General features: G+C 56.7%; 8 protein-coding genes across 10 annotated transcripts; 5 read left to right on the top strand and 3 right to left on the bottom strand.

Moving 5' to 3' along the window:
* Positions 1–248: 248 nt before the first annotated feature.
* On the top strand, positions 249–2,169 carry H310_07436 (hypothetical protein). The gene is made up of 9 exons (XM_008873183.1): positions 249–659; positions 735–924; positions 976–1,089; positions 1,153–1,245; positions 1,299–1,340; positions 1,421–1,603; positions 1,652–1,739; positions 1,793–1,938; positions 2,027–2,169. Exons 1-9 carry the CDS (start codon positions 364–366, stop codon positions 2,108–2,110), a joined length of 1,236 nt encoding a protein of 411 aa, XP_008871405.1. The 5' UTR covers positions 249–363; the 3' UTR covers positions 2,111–2,169.
* On the bottom strand, positions 2,133–6,693 carry H310_07435 (the record flags this gene model as incomplete). 2 transcript variants are annotated; one of them, XM_008873182.1, is made up of 18 exons in its annotated part: positions 6,666–6,693; positions 6,467–6,603; positions 6,352–6,413; positions 6,182–6,298; positions 5,897–6,132; positions 5,365–5,656; positions 4,651–4,881; positions 4,286–4,597; positions 4,062–4,223; positions 3,833–3,946; positions 3,533–3,784; positions 3,407–3,467; positions 3,256–3,317; positions 3,118–3,200; positions 2,951–3,059; positions 2,702–2,794; positions 2,413–2,617; positions 2,133–2,356 (listed from the first exon to the last, which is right to left on the bottom strand). In XM_008873182.1, exons 1-18 carry the CDS (start codon positions 6,677–6,679, stop codon positions 2,133–2,135), a joined length of 2,766 nt encoding a protein of 921 aa, XP_008871404.1. In that variant the 5' UTR covers positions 6,680–6,693. The 2 variants fall into 2 exon arrangements, with proteins under 2 accessions (XP_008871404.1, XP_008871403.1); XM_008873181.1 differs by lacking the exons at positions 5,365–5,656; positions 5,897–6,132; positions 6,182–6,298; ... (1 more) ...; positions 6,467–6,603; positions 6,666–6,693 and having other exon boundaries at positions 4,651–5,039.
* A 342-nt stretch (positions 6,694–7,035) lies between these two features.
* On the top strand, positions 7,036–8,570 carry H310_07434 (hypothetical protein). Its single transcript, XM_008873180.1, has 4 exons — positions 7,036–7,146; positions 7,209–8,094; positions 8,257–8,341; positions 8,448–8,570. Exons 1-4 carry the CDS (start codon positions 7,073–7,075, stop codon positions 8,525–8,527), a joined length of 1,125 nt encoding a protein of 374 aa, XP_008871402.1. The 5' UTR covers positions 7,036–7,072; the 3' UTR covers positions 8,528–8,570.
* Positions 8,113–10,018, bottom strand: H310_07433 (hypothetical protein). The gene is made up of 2 exons (XM_008873179.1): positions 9,676–10,018; positions 8,113–9,614 (listed from the first exon to the last, which is right to left on the bottom strand). The coding sequence occupies exons 1-2, from the start codon at positions 9,971–9,973 to the stop codon at positions 9,040–9,042; spliced, it is 873 nt and encodes a 290-aa protein (XP_008871401.1). The 5' UTR covers positions 9,974–10,018; the 3' UTR covers positions 8,113–9,039.
* Positions 10,019–13,905: 3,887 nt separating this feature from the next.
* H310_07432 (hypothetical protein) lies at positions 13,906–14,910 on the top strand. Its single transcript, XM_008873178.1, has one exon. It carries the CDS (start codon positions 14,027–14,029, stop codon positions 14,849–14,851), a length of 825 nt encoding a protein of 274 aa, XP_008871400.1. The 5' UTR covers positions 13,906–14,026; the 3' UTR covers positions 14,852–14,910.
* A 960-nt stretch (positions 14,911–15,870) lies between these two features.
* On the top strand, positions 15,871–17,799 carry H310_07431 (hypothetical protein). Its single transcript, XM_008873177.1, has 6 exons — positions 15,871–15,969; positions 16,023–16,316; positions 16,362–16,889; positions 17,070–17,294; positions 17,343–17,465; positions 17,520–17,799. The coding sequence occupies exons 1-6, from the start codon at positions 15,883–15,885 to the stop codon at positions 17,670–17,672; spliced, it is 1,410 nt and encodes a 469-aa protein (XP_008871399.1). The 5' UTR covers positions 15,871–15,882; the 3' UTR covers positions 17,673–17,799.
* A 316-nt stretch (positions 17,800–18,115) lies between these two features.
* Positions 18,116–21,458, top strand: H310_07430. Of its 2 annotated transcripts, XM_008873176.1 has the most exons (14): positions 18,116–18,404; positions 18,501–18,699; positions 18,847–18,876; positions 19,394–19,509; positions 19,565–19,751; positions 19,799–19,900; positions 19,952–20,032; positions 20,114–20,220; positions 20,262–20,401; positions 20,456–20,577; positions 20,677–20,791; positions 20,878–20,994; positions 21,135–21,219; positions 21,271–21,458. In XM_008873176.1, exons 1-14 carry the CDS (start codon positions 18,286–18,288, stop codon positions 21,368–21,370), a joined length of 1,620 nt encoding a protein of 539 aa, XP_008871398.1. In that variant the 5' UTR covers positions 18,116–18,285; the 3' UTR covers positions 21,371–21,458. The 2 variants fall into 2 exon arrangements, with proteins under 2 accessions (XP_008871398.1, XP_008871397.1); XM_008873175.1 differs by lacking the exon at positions 18,847–18,876.
* Positions 21,459–21,643: 185 nt separating this feature from the next.
* Positions 21,644–23,321, bottom strand: H310_07429 (hypothetical protein). The gene is made up of 9 exons (XM_008873174.1): positions 23,247–23,321; positions 23,135–23,166; positions 22,943–23,070; positions 22,840–22,891; positions 22,731–22,785; positions 22,635–22,682; positions 22,405–22,481; positions 22,188–22,260; positions 21,644–22,094 (listed from the first exon to the last, which is right to left on the bottom strand). The coding sequence occupies exons 1-9, from the start codon at positions 23,278–23,280 to the stop codon at positions 21,703–21,705; spliced, it is 891 nt and encodes a 296-aa protein (XP_008871396.1). The 5' UTR covers positions 23,281–23,321; the 3' UTR covers positions 21,644–21,702.
* Positions 23,322–23,391: the final 70 nt, after the last annotated feature.

Below are 23,391 nucleotides of genomic sequence, written 5' to 3'. Positions count from 1 at the left end.
TCGCCGTCCCGCTCATTGCATGTAGTTGTCTCTGGGCCACAAAGCATTGCTGGCGATGCCACAACGCATACATGCCTCGTCAGGGCCATATTGCACTGGGCCCATCAGCACACAAATTTTCCAACAATTCATATATATAAATGATTCATCTAACTGACGGTCGTCAAAAGTATAGTTCGTCGATTCGGTATATACTCGAAACTCATCAAAAACGTAAATATTCGATATTTTGTGCATTTTTGAAACGTCGCGAACGCGATATCTTCGAAGGTTCGGCGATTCCATCGGGAGCAACCCTCGTCGACTCGATTGCTTGTCAGCGCCACCCCCCACCTCCATTCGCAAACGCACGGCATTAGCTTCATGGACCATGGCCCGACCGTTGTCGGCGGTGCCAAACACAACAACAACGAGGGGCTCGTGTTGGACACAACGTTCTTGACGGGGTCGAACGCGCTTGGGATGTGGATCACGATCACCGCAGGCATATGCTCCAACCTCGGCGTGCAGTTGCAAAAGCATGCACATCAACGCCAAGCACGCGCGGCCCAACATGTCAAGGAGAACTCGTCGACATCAGTGTACTTTGTCCACAAGCATTGGATTCTAGGGATGGTACTCGTCGTGATCGGGTCGATCGGGGACTTCGAAGCGTTGAGGTATTGATGCAATCGACCCACGATCGCCAACAACGACAACGGCGTGCGCTTCATCGTGCTGATGGATCGTTGTAGCTTTGCTACGCAGTCCCTCGTCGCGACCGTCGGCGGTGGCACGACCGTCCTCACGAACGTCTTCTTTTCGACGATCTGGCATGGCGAGACCTTCACCTTGCGCGATGCGTACGGAACATGTTGCATCCTTCTCGGCGTCACGTTGATCGCTCTGTGCTCTCCCGAAGACGAACAATACAATGTCGAACAGGTAGTCTGCCGTTCGTTCGATCGGACCACGAATTCAAGTGTGTTGCGGCAGCTCGTGGTCAAGTTTCAACGCCCGTCGGTCCTGGCGTACTTGGCGTTTGTCGCGGCCGCCATCTACTTTATGCACTCCATCATCCGTAGCGGCGACGTCCACGCCGCCATTCCCGTCGGTCCTTCCACCCCATGCTCCGAATTTTTGCCGCCACGACCTCATCGCAACCAACCGTAGACGTCGTTGGGAACCAGCGCACGGGTACGTCGGTTCCTGCACATGGACCAAGCAAGCGGTCAGGTGTGCGTGCAGCCGCTCTTGTACGCGATTGTAAGCATGTCGTTGAGGCGGCCAACCTTGACGAACGTGGGCACGTGACGTAGAATTCTGGGATCATGGGGTCGCTGTCGATGCTCCTGGGCAAGGTACAGCGAGCGATGCAGCACCGTCGCCGCCGCTCTGTCTCGACATGGATCGTCACGTTTCAAACGGACGGTGCTTCTAGTGCGCGTCCGAGATGGTCACAACGACGTTGCACGGCCGCAACCAGTTCAACCACCCGCTCCCGTTCATCTTTTTCGCCGGCATGGCCGCCACGATTGGCGTGCAAGTCCACTGGTTCAACCAGTCGCTCATGCTGGGCGACATGGCGATGGTGTTTCCCGTGTTTCAAGTGTTTTGGATCGGGGTGCGGGTCGCGTCCATGGCCCCATGGCATGTCATCCATCCGTTGTAGTTTGGCGCGGTCGGCGGCATGGTGCTGTACGGGGACGTCGCGCGGCTGGCGTTCTTTCAAAGCGTGTCGTTTGTGCTCGCGTTCTGGTGTACGTACCAACCATCGACCGCCGTGGCGTCGCTCACGGTGCATGCGGCGCAGGCATCTTGATTGGAGTGTACAATTTGGCCCAGCATGCAGCGCCGCCGGCCATGCCGGTGGCACACACGCCAGGCGATTCGTTTCGGCCACTACGCGATGCCAGCCCATATCTCGTGGACGCGTACCAAACCCTCCTCGAGAACGACGTACGAGGCATCCCATTGTTGTGTGTGTGTGTCCAGCCGTCGACGCAATGTCTGCCGACGGCCGCCGCCGCTCATCCTGCTGACGTAGGACGGCCGCCATGGTGACAGCGCGACGGCAGCCCACGACAGGCCAAGCACCTACCGCCCCCCCGCGCTTCTCCGCACGCTGTAGAAAACATTGTTAACGGACTTTACTAGTCGTCCCATCCATCGTCGTCGTCATCGTCGTCATCGTCGGGATGGACAGCAGCGCCTTGATGGTGCAGCGTCGGTTGCGCCGCGAGTGCATGCAGTCGCTGAATCTGTTGATCGCGAACGGCGCGTGCGTGGTCTTCGCGGTCCTTTTGCGCTTGAAACTCGATCACGTTGGGCACAGCAACGACCACGTCCTGTTCGCGTGCCGACAGCAGCGGCATGCCTGCGCCACACGCATCAATGTCGCTGTTGTGTGACGTGCATGCCGCGAGACAGTACCAGATCGATTCAGCGACTCGGTCGACGGCGCGCGGTCGTGGCCTCGAAACCACGCGTCCGGCGACACCCCCGTCGAGTACGTGCGCACGACGCCGTAAATGTCATCTTGAAAAAATGGCTTGAGTTTGTCCGCGCGGGGCACCGACAACGTCACGGGCTCGATCGTTGCCTTGGTCAGCAAGAGAAACTTGGCGACTTCGACGTCCTACGACGTCAGGCACAATTACACTCGACAGGAGCGTGATGTGGATAGCCCAGTCGAGAGAATTGGAGACACATGTGCGCGTACGCGGACGTTGCACGATTGTTTGGGCAAGAGCGCGGCGCCGGCAATCGGCGCGCCGGTGAATGCAAACGGAGCGCATGGTGCGACGGTCCCAGCCTACGTGGTGAAAACAACCCGTGCAACGAGTCAACGTGAGCGCGCATGGCATTCCAAAGAAATGACACACGTCGACTCGATCAGCCACGCAATCGCCGACCAGCGCGACGATGGCGGCGCACGCACGCGCAACAGAGTGAATCGGTTGGGCCGTACCGCGGCATCGATCTCGTACGTCATGACGGTGCGGTCGCCGCGACTGACGAGGTAGATCACGTTGGCCGATTCGTCGTAAAACGGCAGGAGCGCGCTTCCCGACGTGTCGCTGCCGAAACAACGTCGTCAGCGCCATCACGTCGCCACCGACCGCTCCTGTCACGTACAGCGTGGTTTGGCACACTGGGTCCAGCAGATTCCGCGCATCCCACAAAAACACTTGGCGCTCGCTGCGCGCAGTGAACCCGACCTAGTAGCAAACCCATCCCCGTTGTCGCAGACATGCCGACAATGGGACCACATACCGTGACGAGCGTCGACGACGAGAGATGTTGTGCGCACCAGAGCACTTTTTGCGCCTTGGCTCCTATGAATATAAACAACATGGCATCACCGTCATCATGAATGCGCTGCCGCCACAAACGCGCTGCCCAAGCGTTCGCAAGCGCACTGTACCGTCATGAGCGCATGCCATGGCGGCGGTTCTGTTGGCGCGTGGGTCGATAACGCGCAGGACCTAGCCGAACGCGACACCATCAGCACCGCTACCTCCTATCCCGTTTCCAAGCGGCCTACACACACCTTGTCTCGTGAAATTGTCGCGAGCAAAGTCCCGTCAAAGTTGAACGACACGTTCCACGGAGCGTCGTCAAACTTTTGAATCACTTGACGCGCCGTTTGCGCGCCGACGTCCCACAACCGAATCGTGCAATCCATCGCGCCCGACGCCAGCACGTTGTTGGCACTGGGATGGAAGGCGACGCACCGGATGCCCTTGTCGTGGCCGCTTAGTGACGCCACCACGCGCTCGTTCGGGTTGGTATAGTCCGACAGCTACGTGGAGCGCTGGTCGCATGTTCGACAAGTCGAGAGCTGCCGTACCTGAATCGAGCAGTCGTCAGAGGCCGTCGCGAGCAACTGCGGTCGAAATGGATGGAATTCCAAGTCTGTCACGGGCAGCTTGTGGCAATTGATCACGATGCCGCCATGATCTACCTACGGACAGCTCCATCACGATGGCAGCGTCGTCTCGACGGCAGCGCTATATCGCACAAGACCAGCATTCGCGCCCAAACCACGCACACCCCATCGAAACCACACGACATGGTACCTTGCCTGGGGATCCAAGCGGATGGACGAGAACGGGGCCGCCTGTACCAACGATTGCCGTCGCCCAGTGCGTGGCATTTGCGACCAAGAGCGCCGCATCCGACGACGGGACGTTCAGGAACGACTCGGACCGGGCCATCGTCTTGCCAGTAATGTATTTGAACTAGGCACAGCACAGGTGACAGGGGGCGAGTCGAGCTGTGAATTTTGCGACGCAATATATACCTTGTTGCCTTGGATCGACCCCAGCTTTTTGGCCTTTTCCGACAGCTCGAACTTGATCGGCGCTGCTTGAGTTGCCGGGGCATCGATGTCTGGTGTCAGGATCGCTGTCGGAGGCGGCGCGGCACTTGCCCATCCGCCGCCTGCATTCCAACTTGTGTTGGCCACATCGATCGCGCCATGGAGTGCCGCCCCGGCGGTCCCAGATGCAGCGGGAACCACTGCACCCAAGAGAGGCGCCGCATCGCGTCTGCTGGCCCAGTCTGCCGCCGTCAACGCTGGCGTGCTCGTTCTTGAATCGGGGTACAGATCCGCCTGCCGCACCCACAAGTCTCCATCACACAACGCCACGCGCGGTGGGCACTCACCTGGAACTGATTGACAGCGTCGCGACGAGGCACCGTGTACGAGATCGGCTCGATGACGTTGCCCTGCTCCACCACCAACAACCGCGCGACCTCACACGAGGTCAAAGCACACGCGCGCTTGGGGACGCGTGCGACTCCCCACGCCGGCCGAGACGACGTCGTGGCTTGGAGCGGCGAGAACGCAGGCGCCTTGTCCACGTTGATCTCGTACGTGCGAATGATTTTGTCGCCCTGAAACAGCCCGCATGAGTCGATCCAGCAATGATGACTACATGGGGGAAGGAGCGCTAGATGCTCCACTTGCATCCTCTGGACGGTGCGGCAGACGAGCGCCGGCGAGCCAACAACAAAAACAACACACAATGCGATTCACACCCCATGCCACTTGCACACAGAATCCAATCGTGATCGAAACCGGGACGTGGCTGCTGAACGCATCCCAGAGTCGACTTGGCCGAGCCACAACAGCATGGCGCGGTCACGCCCTTGAAAGCAACGCATGGCATCCAGTTGTTGAGTCCACCCCAACGACTCGAGACGGCTCGTCCGAATGCGTGCCCTCTGACAAATCACGGCATGCCACGGCCTGCAAGTCGCCATCGGGAAGGCCATCGCAACAACCCGCTCTCGCGCATGCCAATTTTGCTCCGAGCATGCGACCAACGATCGAATTGAATCGTCTTTTGCACACCACATGCCAGCCACACGACGTACCCGACCAGCCACAAAGAGCAAGTTGGTATCTTCGTCGAACGTTGGTATGAGTAGTCCAGTGCCAGTGTCGACGCGCTCGCGACCGACCGACTTGTCGAGCTTGCGCATATCCCACAGCATCAATTCGCGCTCCTGCAGCGTGTTGAACCCGGCCGTGAGAAACACGTCCGGCTGGAGCCACGCGATCGCGGCTGCTTTGCGGCCTTGGTGGCCCTTGGTGGTCGCCACCGTCCCATCGCCGCGAGGGTCCCATACACGGATCAACTTGTCTTGGCACACCGTCGCGGCTGCACTACACACAATTCCGGTCATTTCTGTTTCCCAGGGAGTCAACGAAAAAAGTCGACGACGTGTGTAGATGGAAGACGGCATCGCTAGCCAGCATCACGCAGTGCAGCCAAAAAACAAAGCAGGGCGGGGGACGCATTGGACATGGCGCGGTCGTCGATATGGCGCTCTCTGCCGTGTTTCGCTGCCGATCGCCTCCACGACACTCGACCGGAGAAATCGCGGCGGCGGGTCGACCCCTTACCTGCCGTCGTAGTTCCACGTGAAGCCCGTGATGACGTCGGGGTGAGCAAAGGACGTCGGCACCATAGCCTGTTGACGCTGTATGTTCAACACCGCGATCGTCTTGGACATGGCGACTGCGAGCACGTCCGACGCCGACGGGTGGAATGCGAGCCCGACGACGCGTGTGTTGACCGCTGCATCTTCGAATGACCACAGGCAGACGCTCGATTCGATCGACGATGACGTGTCCCACAGCTATGAGCGACAAAAGAGGTATGTAGGATGGACGTGACATGGCGCGCACCTTGACCGTGGTGTCGTCCCCGCCCGACGCCAAGATGGAAGTTGAAGACGACGGAAGGTACGTTGCATACGCCAACGCGTTCACGCGTTGGGTGTGTCCTTTCAGGAGCGACGTTGGCTGTACATGGACGTCCGTGACGTCGAAACAGCATGCACGAAGGGAGGCATTACCTTTTGAATCGCATGGGCTTTGCCCGTGTCGCTTGTGGGTTTGATCTCGATGCACGCTCCACCTGCTCGTCATTCTTTAGCGGGCGGTATGGCATTAACAGGGAAGCTTGTGTACCATTTAGTTGCGACGGAAATGCGAATTGGGAACTCGTTGCAGCGATCGGGTACAAGTCTAGCCGATCTGCATCGAGTTGCAGCTCTTCGTACCATTCTTCCCGCGGGACGTTGGACCCAAGCACGTTGCGATACTTACTACATGGCGCGCGCATGATCCCCATGAACGAACGACCGAGAGGCGGCGCGCGGCGCTGTACCTGACTTTGAACATGATGACGATCTTCTTGATTGACGAAGATATTTTGTGAGGATGTTTTAAATGGATTTTGAAAACATATCAAGTGCATTTAAAAACCACGCCACAGGAATACCAGCGTCGATCGAGTTCGCCAAGTACTGCATTGCGACAGCTTGTATTCAACGTCGCATAAGTCCATCGACAAGTGGAGCTCCACGAATCTGCGACCGCTACGCAATTCCTACATGCATGGACGGTGGAGTTCTCGACTGGCCACGTCGTTGTTTCGACAGAATACCAATGATCAACTCAATATTAAATGACATACACGTGATAAAATGAACATTTTTCAAATTAGGATTCAGTTTGCTGGCTTATTTAAAATTCCACGACGTTTGAAACTTGGCGCGGACCAGTGAAACAAACATGTCGGACGCCACCGATGATCCCGTGGTGCGGGAGATCCCCGTGCATTTGGCCGACATCCTTCGCGGCAGCATGTATATCCATGATGCAGCGCTTGATACCTTCTGCATTCTCATCCCCTGTCGCTTCTGTGTAGTCATGTCGTGCAATTCCCGCTGCGGCCAGTGTATCGCCCCATGACGAGCAGACCCGTCCACGCCGAGTACAAACCAGTCAACTCGATGCTGACGCTGGACTACCCCGTACACACGGAAGATCACTACAACAAGGACGACGACATGGACATGCCGTCGCGAATGACTTTGCAAAGCAGCGCGATTGCACCGGTTTCCAACTATGCCGTGGGAGTGTTTCGCGACGGTCAGTTGCACTTGACGCCCGTGACGTCGATCCTGCAAATGCGCCCGACCATGTCCCATTTGGACGACGAGGATGAAAAGGACGACAACGACATGGACGTGTCGACTCCAGTCGCTCCGACGTCCGCAGCAGCGCCGGAAGAAGTCCAGGTGCAGGTCGTCAAGCGGCAGTCCGAGCGCGCACTGGCAGCGATGCAAAACTCATACGCGTACAAGCGCAGCGTAATCCAGAGCGAAAAGTGGATGGATTTGACGATTAACCCGACAGAAGAAGACGAGTTCGAGCAGTTGTTCAGTGACGTCGAGGTGCCCGTGCCATTTGACGTGACGCCCCAAGCCTACCTCAACGCATTGAGTTATCGCCAAGACGAGCCGGACGCGGTCTCCGTCGCCACCGCGATGGACAACAAGGCGGCGGACACAGGTTTGAATTCCACTGGGAACATGAACAAATCGGCGTCGCTCGACGATCGCGTCCTTGCCGTCCTGCAAACGTACAAAGTACTTCATTTCAATCAGCTCTGCGAGTTGTTGCCGCTGGAAAGTCGCCACGAAATCCACGCGGCGTTGCCACGCGTCGCCACCATCGTCCGTGGTTGTGTCGTGGCCAAATCGTCGCGGCTGCCCGACCATCCTGACTTCCGCGCCGCGATCGTCGCCGAGGTGCGTCCTACTGCGTAGCTCGTGTTGGTTGGACTGTCTGGCTTCATGCGGGGGTCGTGCACAAATGGTTCGGAATGGCGCAGCCAGCTATCGTGGCCACGCGTTGTGGTGGTTCTGCAACATGCACATCGACAACACTAACGCGTTCCGGCCAACTTGTAGCTCGCGAACGCCGTGCACATCTCGCGGAATGACGTGATTCAAAAGTATGCGATCCCTGCTATGTTGGCAAAAACGCTCTTGACCGGTCCGTCGTGCCTCCTCCATCCCTCTGCAACCATGGCGCTGCTTGGACCTGCGATGGATCGCAGTGTGTGGTTGCCTCAACGGAACCTGACCGTTGTCTCTCGTAGACTACGCCGTGCTGAACCCGGCGAACCGACTGTGGACGCTTAAACTGCCCGACGACCACGAATCCAACTGGTTGCTATGACACATGAACGACTGTACCTTGAATGCGAAAAACCTTGACATGATTGACGTCGCCATGTGCTGCTGCTGCTGCTGCTGCATGGAGCGCAAGCGAGATAGGGTTCGACCTTGTGCGGCCGCCGTGCACCCCACGCTTGTGTCCCCAAATGCATGTGTCGTCAGCCCGCACTTCACGGTCGACCGCATTGCCATCTTGGTGGCTAGCCCTTCGTCACGCTCCCAGCGTCCTGGATGTCTTGAATTAGATGCTTCAAACAGATGGGGAACGGCGGCATGTCGTAGTTGGTCGCGGCGCGCAGCAACCCATCGGCGGGCGACGGACTGGGCGTGCAATTTCATCCAAATAGATATAGCGTGCGGGGCTCGTAGAGCGGCGCGCACTTGTCCCGGTGGTCAACCTGCCCTTCACATGGAACGAAAAATCCAAACTTCGAACTAAAAACCCCACGCCATGCTTTCTAAATACACATGCTTCCTGTTCGCCATCGCCGCCGTGGCGTCGCGGCATTGCGGTCACACGGCCGTGGCAAACCCAGCGCCACGCACTGCGACGGGTGGGTCCAGCGGAATATCTGTCAGTGTCGATGCCGGTGTCGCGGCCACACCACGTTCCGCGGCATTACGCTTGGCGTCTTCGTCGACCACTTTCTTCCCGTCGCCCACGACGGCCGGTGGCGCCGTCCCCGGCGTGTTCGAGTTGCTCGGAATGTCGATGAATCCTGGACTTTGCGAGTTCACTTCGTAGTACGTCTTGGCGGCGCAACCACACATGCCTTGCGTCATGGACAGCAGTGAGTCAAACAATGACACCGACGCCGGCTTGACTTCGGCGCTTGCCAAGTGGTCCCGCGCGATGGATGCTGCCTTGTCTTCGGGCAGCAAGATGTCGCACACGTCCTTGCCAGACTTGGTCCCTTGATGCGGTGCAATCTCGTACTTGTCGTTGAGCATGCGGAACAACTCGACTTCGCGTCCGTGCCAGCCGTCGATCACGGCTTGAATCGTGCACTGATCGAGCTTGGCGGGGTTGTACGTGGAGTAAAACAGGACGAGGGCGTCGCGGGTCTCGAGGGACGCGTCATAGTCGCCTAACATAGCAACGTGAAATGGGAATCCCTTGGAGAGAGGAGGGTATGGTGCGGTGCATACTTCGGTCGTTCGGGTTGCTCAACACTGCGTACGCGGCAGGCACACCGTCCCATCGTTCTTCAGCCTCCTTGGATGGGTTTCGATCGGGGTGGAAGCGCAAAGCGAGCGTGCGGTATGCCGACCGAATTTCGGCGTGCGTGGCCGTCCGGGCAACACCCAGCGTCTCGTAGTAGTCTTTGTACTTGACCGTCTCGGCTGTGAGGTGCGATGCCTGCTGCTGATATCTCTTCATGTACTCTCGATGCATGTCCATCTGCTCCCGTTTCGACGCGGACGGCCCCGACGTCGACGATGTCATCTTGGTTGGGAATATGTGGAAGAGTGGGCTGATGTTGCAGAGGACGATCGACCTATTTTTAGGCAAAACTTTGACGAATTGTAAATCTATTTTATTATTGCACTGTCACGTGGCCGTGTTACTCCGTGTAATAAAATTCCCCGGACAAAAAACGTGTTCCTCGTTCTGGTTTTTCTCATAATTCTATAACGCATCCGGATAATCCGCTTCATGCGGAAGGAACGCTAAAACTGCGTTTAAACTCTCTGCTCTCAGGATAATTATGTGAAAAGAATCACAACCGATACGTCCACAACGATTACTCGACCATTGCTCTGATCCGTTTCCACCTAGTCGTGTGGAGTTTTGAATCGTTAGATAAACAAGTCTTTGGAAGTTGTGTGGCGAAGCCAGCAAACGGAATGGAAAGATCACGATCACCATTTCCTCTTTGGCGAAAACGATGTTGTGAAGTAGACTTGCCCGACGAATCATCCTTGTGGTGAATTCCCATCAAGTAAAAATCCATCAAATTCCTCAAATCGTGAAATTTATTGAAATTTTCAATAGTAATCAATATTTGGATAAGTACGACTCTACTGACTCTACTGACAATCCTCCACGCCGCGCTGGCTGCCCGCAGCTAGCGCCTCGAGCAAAATGGTGAGTGGACGATGTTGACTGGCCATTCATCGCCGACCAATGAAGGAAGATGGGAAAAGATGTACTTACAGGACGTGTAGTCCCTTCCACGACTCCTCCCAGCGCTACCGCCGTGTCACTTACAGTGTACTTGTCCAACTCAAATATTGAGGTTCCGCAAAAATCGTCTGCAGAGGAGCCCGAGGAGTTCTCACTTTAGCATACAAAACACAAGAGCATTTTTTAGACGTATTTTCGTGGACGTTGCGAATGTCCTGTCGCTTGATTCATCGTACACACCAATGCAACGTGTCGGCAGCGTCAACAAATGCACGACGAGGGAACGTGCAATCACCCCTCTAACGTGTCTAGAGGAATTGCAGCATAGCGGTTCGATCGAGATCACGAGATTCATGTGTGAATGCTTTTTGCACAATGCATGATGGACTATGGAAAGTGGGCATGTCTTCACGTGTTTTCCGGATATGAAATATTATTACGGCCTCGCCCACTTGACTTGCCTGTGGTATTCCAAATACAGTTTGGTTTTTCATGAAAAATTTCTTGGATTGGCTGACTGTGAGTATACCTCGTGCCAGGGACTGCACGAGCGGGATTTCTACAACAAGGTCATGAAAGGTTCTTTTGACTGTGAATCTCATATCCATTTGAGGGCGCCCCCAAAATGGTTTCAAGAAGGGGGGTAAAATATAAAAAATACAGCTTATGTACGTCAGAACTGATAAGTTGTGTCGCCGAGGACTTCTTGTTAAGTTCTCCATTGACGACGAGCACGGCGAGTCGTGGTGGGATGATAGCGCAGACCATTGCCGTGTAGTGGGCCGAGTTTGCGATTGCGCCGGAACAAGAGAAGAACGTAGACTCGTCGCGCTTCAGGATGCTGGCCAACGGCGCCAAGCTAATGTTGAAGCAGTACTGGCCCGAGCTGCGGTAGATTGCCATCAAGCTACCAGCATGGCGACGTCGAGTGCCGCCTCCGTGCGGAACTCTCGAGCTTTGGCTTCCCACATTCAAAGGTTCGAAACCGCCTGACCCGAATGAGCGTCGACAAGCTGACTTTGATCAAAAGCATCGTGCCAGCATTCTACGACTACGCCCTCTACGACGAGGCCGCGAAGATGATCCATCGCGATAATCATTGAGCAGGAAAGCGAGGAGGAACAGAATGCAGAATACAAGCGCGGGTTTTATTGTTGCAAGAGGCGGTTTTATTGCTTTTAACCTGTAACCAAACTTCCTCTGAAAAGAAATTTGGTTTTATTCCATCCAGCGTACTTCTGACACTCCACAAAAATGCCCTGTTTATTATTTCTTATGTGGTAAAACTATATTCGTACTCCGGAGAAAGATATACATTACACTTAAGTATGTGACCTTTCAAAATGCTATGCAAAAAGAGGAGGATGCAGTAGTGGCCGTGAGCTTATTGTTGGTGAGCGTCGTCAGCACGGTTACGACCTTGGGCGCCGAGTTTGCGGTTGGCGTTTTGGCGTTCCCGACGTTTACGTTTGTTAGCGTTGGGAGCAGGGAGGACTGTAGGGGTGCCCGTGGTGGCGCCAGGGGGGTTGCTGGGGTCGCCTTTGCGATATATTCGTACTCCGGAGTATATATGAAGGCAACGTCTTGAGAGGTTTTGCGTGTCAACATGCGCCTGATATTTGCGCGCTCCCACCTGGACCAGATACGGGCACTTACACAATGCCTCGGGCGCGACCAGTGTCGAATATGGAGACACGAAGTGTCTTGGATGTTCAAGTGTCGCACCAGACGAAGACTTTAATGTTTAATTCTATGTACATTTCAAGCCTTTGTTGGGATTTTCATTCAAATTACGATTGATTTGACTGGTTGATGCCCAGCACTGTAAATTTAACCTACAGCTGCCCGGATTTTTAGTGAGATTTGTATTTCCAAACAGATTTACATGATCTGATTCAAATCCGGCCAGAACATTCGCTATGTTTGACATGTCACATGTCGAACTGATGAACACTAGGCGGAAGTTGTTTTCTTAGCGGTGCACACCCATGATCACATAAAGTCGCCGCGAAATGGAGGGACATGCATAGAGTCTGGTCCAAGCCGCTGTGGGGTCGCCGCCTTCGCGCGACTAGCCAAACGCTCATGAATCTTGACCTCGATCGCTTGGACACGGAACGATGGATGGGCTCGGTCGCACTTGGTATTATACAATTCGAACGTAACTTTACGTTGTATTTGCATCATTCAAGCGACGCGGCGCAGAGCACGCAACGGCGGGCCAGCAAGCAGGGGTGGTTCGAAATTCCCTGCCACTAGCCTCGTGCAACATATCATTTCGCCATGGGGTCACACTCGGTGGACTCGTCAGCGCGTCGACTGTGCGAAGCACGACGTCGAGCGCATTCCTCTGGGCAACACCCCAGGGGCTGGAGAATTGTCCGGATACCGAAAAATTTACGAGCGTCGTTGTGTCACGAAATGCATTGCACGTTTAGAACAACCCACCAACCCCACTTCTGTGGTGAGTCCACAACGTCCAATTATTTGACCGACTATGAAAGGTGAACGCTGGTAGCATACTTTAACGAATCCTCTGTTGAGTAAGAACGAACGAAATGTACTTGGGGGTGCGACAGAGCAAGAAATATTGACATGGTGCGAAGTTCAGTACAATGCGTTGGAAGAACGGTCCGCTACCTAATACAGGCTTCCTTCGTCTGCCCACCCGCACCGAATTGCTCAAAACATCCCATCAAGAATATTTCAAACTCTGGAGTAAACAATGACCCATGTTCAATATATCTCACACAGGTACCCAACGTAAACTCAGGATGTATGTTTTTAACTTGATGAATACCGTCCACGTAAGTCGAGAACACACAAAATAATCTTGCATGAAATATATATATTGAACCAAATCGTAGCGGTGCGATATTCGTAACAACGAGCAAGGGACCGCACACCCACGAGCATGGTGGCAAGCCCCATATCGCCACGTCCAGCGTTCAAACAGCGTCATGCGATCGATTCCAGCCACTGGCGCATGCTAGTACTCCTTTGTCCGCAACCCACCTCGTTTCCATGTCGCGCTCTTGGTCAACAACCCCCCCCGCAGTCGTAGACAGTACCTTCGTCTAGATTCAAGGAATTCCTCGCCCCACCCTATCGCCCTCCGCGGGCGTTTCGAAATCCGACAGCAGCATGGCGAGGCCAATACAAACTTCAAGTATAAACTCGCCGCCCCTCGAATGTCCGAGCTCGCAGATAATGGGGCGAAACAGCCCCTATACAAACTTCAAGAGTAAACACGAAAGCGTCGCACCCAGCGCCAACGCAACATGCTCCGGCTCCAGTTCGCGGACCCTCCGGCCGCTTCCTCTCTCTGACGACTGTCGTCTGGGCCATGGCAATTCGCATTCGCACCTGCACATGACAGACCATCGAAGGTGTCGCGCTGCTGCGATCGCGGTGGTCGTGGCCGCCACAGCCCAAGCGCAGCTGGTGACCACGATGACGACACCGCCGCCACCTCCTTCGGAAGGCAACGGCTTGAGACCTGGCGTCGTTGTCGGACTGGTCGTTGGTGTCGTCGTCGTTGGCGCAATTCTCGTTTACGGTGGCATTTACTTTTTGAAACAACATACGCTTCGAGGCGCAGCGGCCCTGTCCACAGACAAAGTCGTCACGACGAACGATGCCCAGGCATACTTTGGACCTGCCCGGCAGTCGGACGACTTCGACGTGTACTTTGGCAAGCAACCGTCCATGGTGACGAACATGGCATCCCATCCATGCGTGAAACTCGGGTCGTCCAGGGCAACCGCCGCCACCGTCGCCGTGGACATCAATGTTCCGACCAAGCCTGCGTCGTCGCGAGCACTGCCGCCGACAACGGTCCACCATGTCAAGCTGGATGCAGTGATGTCGCCCCAACATTCTTCAGTGGCCGACGACGCGCCGTCGGACATGGTCACAGCCATGCGATCGTATCGCAGCATGATTCAGCAACAAACCATGGGGGTTGACATCGCGTGGATGAGTCCCGTGGAAAGCTCTCGAAGCTTGTTTCCCTCCCAACGAGCCATCGTCGACCCAACCTCCATCGACGACGTTAGCAAACTCGAATGGTTGAGCGCCATGGAGTCCACAAGAACGACCAATCTCGCAGCATTCGACAGCATGCGCAACGTGATGGACCTTGCCATGGACGAGGAAGCCAGCGAAGCCAGCTGCAGAACCACATTCAACTTGTAGTCCTCCATAGCCAGCGTCAACCACGCCACATATTATAATTTACTCTCCATGCACAAATGCGGTCGGCACCGCGAGCGAGCGCCATGGGGGGCACTCCTCTACGGCTTGGAAACAACCCTCCACCCAGCACGCATGTCGTCCAGCTGCACCGTTGCAACGATGTGGCGTGCGACAAGTCGGGTGCCACACTCACGATGGACGCCCGGGCAACGACACCGAACAAGGCTCGGCAGAGAATGCGATCTCCATGGATTATCATAACCAAGAAAAAGCGTCTATGTGGTCCTCGAACGGCACATTGTGCATGCATTGTGGCTCGTGAGGGAAGCCAACGCTAGCGCATTTCTACTGCAGCCAGAGTCGTGCAGCGTGTCGGGTCGGCTCGGAAGCTGACCACACACTCGCCTCTGTCGGCGGCTGCGGAGCCGTGCGGCGGTTGTACATGCGGGTGGACACATGAAAGAAGCGTTCAAGCAAATCGGGTGGCTCCTGAAAAGACACATATCGAAAACGATGGGATCGACGACGTGGTGCGTGGCTTGTTGGCTGTGTGTACACCCCACCCACGGCAACTCGCCTTCGTCCGTCGTCAGGTCACCTCGTCCTGGCGCGTTGGTGCAACCACGTCATGTAGACCGCCACGTATGCTGTGCGTGAACTCGATGCCGAGGGTTGCATGTCCGTTGAGCAGAGAGCACGGGCATCGTCGTTTCATGTCGAGCCTGTAGCCATTGCGCGCAGCTGGGAATTGCACACTTGTGAAATGTCGCCTTCAACGTCGGCACACCACCTCTGCCACGCACGACCACACATCCGACCATCTCCACGTCAAACAACGCCTCAAATTTGAAGCATTTCGTGCAAAAGCTGTGTTTTTTGCAATATATTCGCGAAAACGCCGTCGCGTTTGCTAGGTTGGCGTGAAATGGAGCTTGATAAAAGTGAAACATATCAACTGTCCGTGTTCTTCCGCCCCTCCCTCGAATTGATTGGTGTTGCTGGCGTCATAAACTCCGCGAGTTGCTGCCGCCATGACGACGTCCGCCAACAAGTTGACGCATCTCGTGGTCGATGCCGGTGCTTTGATCAAGGGCGCGGATCTGTCCAGCGTGGCCGAAGTGCGTCGGTCGTGGCTTCCACACACGACGACTGATCATGTGTGTGTGTGTAGAACCTGTGGACGACGAGCGACGTGCTGGCCGAAATCAAAGACTCCAAGTCCCGTCGGTTCGTCGCACGTCTCCCGATGGAGCTCAAGACGCGCGATCCGTCCGAGAAGGACATGGACGCGGTCGTGGCGTTTTCGCGCTTGACGGGGGACTTTTCGTTCTTGTCGCTGACCGACTTGCGCGTCATGGCGCTGACGTACATGTTTGAACGCGAACTCCATGGCACCGACCACATTCGCAAGACGCCCAAGGTCGCCGAGACCAAGGTCACGGGCCCCAAGGTCCCCGCTTCCAAGGTGCGACCTGCTTCCCGTTCGACGAGCGTACATCGTCGGTTGTAGGTGCGATGCCGCTACATTCAGAGTCCCGGCGGGTGCCGCAACGGATCGACATGCCCATTTAGCCACAACCTCAAGGACAACGCTGTCGTGAACGCCGAGCCGTTGCCAGCGATCGAGTTGCCCTGCCGATACTTCAACTCGGACTCGGGGTGTACCCTCGGCAACGCGTGCCGGTTTCTCCACGTCCTGGTAGACTCTGACACAACGACCGCGCCGTCTTTCGACGCTCGTCCCGAGAAGACCATGCCTTCTACCGTGCCGGAAGACGACGACGCTTCCATCGCTAAAACATCCCCTGAGGACGTCGTTGCCCCTCGTCGCATCCACGCCACAGTCAAGTCGCGGATTCTCAGCGCAGGCTTTGGCGCGTCCACAAACGCCGGCGCGGACGGCGACGACGGCAAAAACTGGATCAACAGCACCAACATGGCCGAATTCGCGCAGAGTCCGTTTGGCAGCGGCAAGCTCACGCACGCCATCGACGCGTCTATCCAAGTCGGGTGCATCACGACCGATTATTCCATGCAGGTACGTCGGCGCTTCTCAAGTGGCGGCTTCTCTCGCTGCTGCCGCCTATCGTGAGTGGACGGCGTTTTCCATGTGTGTGCGTGTGGAGGTGCTGGATGCACGCAGTGTGGAGGCGGTGGCGCGTCGAGAGGGGGCTTCGATGCCAGGAGATTTGGCTGGGCTGACGTCGTCGTCGTGTAGAATGTCCTTGTGCAAATGGGACTCCACCTCCTCAGCACGGACGGGATGGTCATCCACCGCGTCAAGCAGTGGATCCTCAAATGCGCCGCGTGCTTCAAAACGACCACCGAGCTCGACCGCAAATTTTGCCCCGTGTGCGGAAACAACTTGATGGAGCGCATTGCGTGCAGCCTCGACAAAGACACCGAGCAGTTGACGCTGTATACGCGGGCGAACCGACCGGCGGTACGACTCGGAAACGAGCATGGCGGTCATGCTGCTGTTGATGTGTAGAACCTCCGCGGGTCCAAGTTTTCGCTCCCGATGCCGACGGGCGGCCGCCAAGGTGATCTCTTGCTGCGGGAAGACCAGCTCATGCATGGCATCTGGGCGCAGCGCCAAAAAACGTCGGCCAAGGTGCGTGGCGGAGTCGGTCGCCGCGACGACGAGAATTTGACGAGTGGCATGTAGGTGCTCAAGAGCGCGTTTGGCGAGCACGTCGCTCACGATTTGGGCGTCAAAGCCGAAAAGCAAACGGCCATCACGGTCGGGTACGGCCGCATGAACCCGAACGCGCAGAAAGGCCGCGAACGGCGAGGAAAGAAGAAGCGCAGCGCCAACTAGGGGCCGGCGTCGCTGGGACCTGCTAAATGGCGTAATATATCTTGGATTTTCAACGGGCCAGCGATCGAGTGGCATCGCGGGTGTGGCCGAGCTCCCCACGTCCTCAAACGACCCATGCATCCGTGGTCGCACGCATCGTGGTCTCTGTCAGCATCCAACCACGACGGTTGTTCGTCGACAGCGCTGTCGTCTCCTCGCGGATACAAGCGTGCTCTCGATCGGGAACTGCTTTGTGCATGCACGCGGCCACAATGCACCGCCTCATGCACGTACTACACTGGTATCGGCGCCGACGCCGTTCCTTTCCACCCTCTCCTACGTTGGTTTTGTGGACGCGGCACAAGGGTTTCGTCCACGTAGCGCGCTATATGTACTCGATCGCTACCGCCGCTCGCGATGCCATGGCCGTAAAAATAGACGATGGCCGCCGTGCCGAGGTGTGGTTTCACTTGAAACGGCACCACCGGCGGTTGCTCGCGGCAGCGACGCTATCCCGACGTCCCTCTCGGGCAACTCTGTGCAGCTTGGTCGATCCGCCCCATCGTTTCAACCCGCCGACTGCCCGGAGGCCGCCGCCCGATTCTGTTTGTTCTCATACATAACGACGCGCCACATGCCGAAGAAAGCGCTGTCTCTTGACGAGGCGGTAGCCCAAGGCCTGCGGCCGTCGACGCCGCGGTCGCTGGAAGCGTGCCTTCGCACCGGGATCGACCCCGACGAGATCGTGCCCAGGTACTTGCTCGGATCGTCGACTCGGTCCATGGTGGCGGCGCTTGAAGGCTCTGGCCAGCTGCCCTTTGTTCACCCTCACGTGGGATGTCCTTGTAGGCTCCTCGAAGACTTTGTCAACAAAATGCGCAAGTCGGACGAGATTGAGCGGGAAGCGGCGCAGATCCGGTTCCACCATTTCGAAGAGGGCCGCCAGATGAAGATTGGCTTGCTCAAGAAGGAGCGGCTGCACTTGATCGAGTCTGGATTCACAGCGTCGCCCTTGAGCAAGAAGCTCGCGAGTCCGTCGCCGACAAAGGTACACAACACGAATTCTCGACGATGCGTGCGTGCAGGTGCTCGCCCGGCACGCGTGCGCGCGTGTGAGTCGGGAGAGCCTTGGCGTGATGCTGTCGGTGGGCCCCAGCTCGTGCATTCGATCGTTGTGTTGTTGTGACTGTTGTAGCCACAAGATGGCGACCCTGCCATGCCTCATGTACCTACCTACCTCCTCCTTCTTCCTCTCGGTCGTCCTCTCTCTCGTCTGCGTGCCTTGTGCTGAATGCCGTCGATTGTGTGCGTGTGGGTGACGAGCTTGCCTTCGTTCGCATTGCAGCATGGGTTGTTTCGATGGACCGGTGTGTGCTTTGATTTGGTGGCTGTGTTGGGTGGACGGGTTGTTGGAAGGAGGGGCGTTGCCGCCGGCGATCGGCACTTGTCGCTGCCGCGGTCCGCATGCCGGGATCGGAAGCGAGTATGGAGCGGATCTTGGTGAATGTCCATGGCTCGTGCCGAATGCGTTGCCGGGACGGCGTCGATGTAGCGGTGATGTGGCAATGCTTTCATGGCCACGAGCGCGTCCAAAGTCTGTCTGTCACCCACGTGCATGTGCTTCGTTGGCATGCTTTCTTGGAAAACATTGACTGCATGCAGGCGTCGGTGCTGCTCTCGCTTGGCTAACGAACCGTGCGTCATGCATGCTCGACTTGCTGACGCGACGTGTGCCGGTGTAGAAGCGCGCGTCGCCGTTTGACGTGTTTCGGACCGAGCCCGACGAAAAGCCCGTCGTCGTCACCGACTCGACCATGGTCGAGCTCGAGGAGAAGCGATTTCACGCGATGAAAGTTCGGTGCGTCGTCGAGTTGATGCGGTCCCGGCCCTTGAAATCGAAACCTGTGCCACAGCCAAGAGCGGGAAATCGCCGGCATCATTGAGATGGAGACCAAGATGGCCGAGATCCAAAAGCAAAACGCGGCGCGGGAAGCGATCGAAGCCAAACGCAAGGCCGAGTGGGAAAAGGAGAAAAAGGATCGCCGCGCTGCGCTCATGGCGGCCAAGCACGAGCGCGAGATCCTCAAGAAAAAAGCCGAAGTACGTGTCGACCACACGATTGCGAGTGAATGGATGGATGGATGCAGGACGCCGAGGCCGTCGCAAGGAGAATACGAGCCAAACGCGAAGCGGAAAAGGAAAAGGCGCTGCTCGAAGAAATGCGCAAAGAGGAGAAGCAGCGGCAGCTCGTACGACCGATCGGGTGACACACGAGTTTCTCTCACGATCGTGTTGTCCAGGAAATGGCGGAACGCGAGCACGACCGAAAGCTCAAGGCCGAGCAACATCGGCGGGAAACCGAGGAGCTGCTCCAGCAGCAGGTACTCAACAACTCGATCGAGTGGGGTGTCGGCTCGCCGGCGGCCCGACGTGGTTCTGCACCGACTTGACGTCGCGCGCAGGAAAACAAAATTCTCGAGAACCGGCGGCGCGTGATCGAGCGGGAAAAACAAGCGCAGCGCAAGATGGAGGAAGCCAACGAGCGCCGGCGACAGGAAGCGCTGATTCGGTACGATCGATCGACGCACGTCGTCCTAGTCGTTCGTGTAGGCGCGAAAAAGCCAACCAGCGCATTCAGTTGGCGCTCGAGCAAAACCAGCACGTGATGCAGAAGAAGAAGAAGGACTTTGATGCCAAACAGGCGCTGGCGGCCGCGCGCGCAATGGAGGTCCACAAGAAAGAAATGCAGGGTACGTGCGGCAGTCGCCATCGCCCCTCGATCGACCGTACGCCATCATGGGTAGATTTGAAGGCGCGCGCCGAACGCAACAAAAAGGAAGAGGAAATTCGGGTCCAGCGCGTCGAAGCTGCACGCACCCACCAGCAAGCGCGCGTCCAGACCATTGTCGAGAAGCGCTCGCAGCTCGTACGTCATGCGCCGACCTTTGTTGCTCTCCACGGCGTTGTTGCCTTGGCATGACGAGAACGCCTCCTCATCGACGGTCATGTGTGTGGGGCGCCGCAGGAATCGCACTTGGACGTAGTCTACCACGAGCGTGTGAAAGACCGCGCGCTGAAATCCGTTGAGCGTGAAATGACGTTGGAGGAAAAAAAGGCCAACGTCGAGCGCATCAAGAAAGGTACATGGCGGGCCATCGCCGCCGCGGCCCGGTCGAGTTGCCGCTGCGTTTTGCTCACCGCGACGACGACGATGTCCCCCACGTAGTCGAAGAATTCAATCGGCTCCAGACGTTGATAAAGATCTCGCAGGAAGACTCGCGCAGCCGCATGATCAAGCTCAAGAAGCAAGCGCTGATTGAAGCGCGGAAAAAGATTGCGCTTGGTACGGCCAAACGGACTGTCCAGTCCATCGTGTGGCAGATTTTTTTGCAGCGACTTGGCTCGAATCGATCGAGACGTGCCGTGCTTTGTTGGCGTTGGGTGTGTCGTTCGGTGGTCGATTTTGTTGACGTGTTGTCGTAGAGTCGCTCGTTCGAAAACACCGGATCGCCGAAGCGGTCGGCAACATGCGCATCTCCAACAAATGGGACAACATGCATGACATCATGTACGCGTCGTCGGTGGCAGCGTCGCGATGCCAACTCACGGGACGTTGTAGGGAGAGCGCCATGAGCCCTGGCAAGGACAAATCGCGCAAGAAGAAGCTGGCGAGCTCGAAATCCGCGTCCGATTTGGACGCCGCGGCCGCGTATTTATAGTTGGCATGGCGCGGCGATCGACGATGCTTGGAACGAACGATGATTCAACCAATACACCCCCCCGTCGTCGTCGTCTTGTTTTGCGTGACTAGCAGTGTTGTGGGACATTCGCGAAAAGGTCGGACGCCTCTCCTTGATGGCACCAAGCACGTGCGTCGCTCTGGTGCTCGATCGATCGCCTGGGAGGCTAGCCGAGCACCGGTCGTGCGCATCGGCGCTCGTATATGACTAGCAGCGCCGACGTGAGCGCTCGGGGACAAGATGTTAAAGAAGTCAGGAAAGGGGACGACGGTCGCTGGCGGATGCGCTCGCACCGCGCCTCGGCCATGTATTTAATCTGAATCCGACATGGACGTCAAGTCAATGATGACGACGTCGTCGTCCTTTGGTTGGATCTCTGTTGGTGGTGGATGGACAGCCGTGCGCGAGCGATGGCAAAGCTGAGCAGAGCCCAGTGGCGTCGCTGGCTCGAGTGGGGTTTCCATGGCTGTGGTGTCGGTACTCGCCATGCTGTCCATCGATTTCACCGGTGGCTGCGCAGGCTGTGGCGCGTGCGGAGGGAAGAATGCGGCAATCGACGGCTGGTGGCGCTCAACGCTGCCAATTTTGACTTTCTTTGCCACGTTGCGCTCCATCTTGTGCGCGTTTCGAGGTTTCAGCGGCGGGTCTCGAACTTTTGTATACGTCCCGCCGCACTCTTGCTCGTGCTTTGTCCACCATGAGTCTACGCAAACCCATCGTCCCGTTGACTGCGAGCTACAGACACCGTCCAGGCCAACGCTGTGCTCGACACCAGCTCAGAGTTAGCATGTCAAACCTCTGGGGCCAGGAGGGCGGTTCATCGCTCGTTTAACCATGCCAAAGTATGGCGGGCGGCGTTGACACGGTCCCTACGACGCAATCGATGCACTGTGAGAGCCTCGAAACGAACGTGCCCGGTTGTCCATGCCGCCGCGTGCATCGAAACTCGTCCGTGTGCGCGCACGCATGGCGGCGCAACGAACCGACAATCTCTCGCATCGATGGGACCTTACATTGCATTTCCACCAGTGGACGCGGTACGTGTCGACTTCGTCGTGAAACGTGTGGAAGACAGTGATTCGCGTCTGGGCTAGACAATCGTTAGCATGTACGACCCAGCGCCGTGGATGGAAGGACGCGCGACGGCAGCAGCATCTTCCACGGAGCGTGCATGGCGTATTTGGTTGCGCCGCCGCACGTTCGCAGATTTAACCAAGTGGATTTGAGTCGAGCGCCGACGTACCGAGATTGTTGATTCGATGCATGTGATACTGAAATTGTGGCCCATGATCTGGGAAAGCGGGTTGGACGAAGGGGAATATGCAAGCGCGAGTGGCACCTTCGTGGTCTCGCATGGGACTGTGGAGGAACAGAAACGCGTGGATCATTTCGTGCTATGGGCAAATGCTGCGGTCAGGCCACGTGACACTGTCGAGATGAGAATGTACGAGAAGTGTATTGACCAAGTCGGACCGTGGACGTAGCTGCAGCAGCGGCTGACTAGACGTGATGGTGAATAGAGTCTACGTCATGTCGATGTTGAATGCATACCTCAGTCGAATGGAACAGAACCCAGTTGCGGGTTGGAAGCTACACAGGCCTGCGCACAACGTCATGCGCGGACTCCACTTGATTTCGCATCCTTGGAGGAGACCGTCAAAGAAGAGCGCGTCATACTCCTACGAAAGAAGTCCTAGGACTGTGGCGTTCGTCGTGGAATGCAGGTACTGCAAGCCATGGTACCTGGAAGAGCGACCGCACGTCGGGCGTCGGATCTGCATTCACACAGACACAACGCTCCGGTCAGTTTGGGGCGTGTACACAAGGAACATGTCTCTATCTTGCATGACGGTACCTAGGTATTCGTACTCCTCGGCCAAGAGATTCATCCAGGACAGGTGCCGCACTCAACTTCGCGCCGCCGTTGTCGCAATTCGTAGTGGCGCGAAAAATATGTGGGATTGGCTCCTTTTATGTATATTTTATCCAATCGAATGCTT

Source organism: Aphanomyces invadans (assembly GCF_000520115.1).
Source record: "Aphanomyces invadans strain NJM9701 unplaced genomic scaffold supercont1.14, whole genome shotgun sequence".
Lineage (NCBI taxonomy): Eukaryota > Oomycota > Saprolegniomycetes > Saprolegniales > Verrucalvaceae > Aphanomyces > Aphanomyces invadans.
This window is presented reverse-complemented; position numbering and strand designations above follow the sequence as displayed.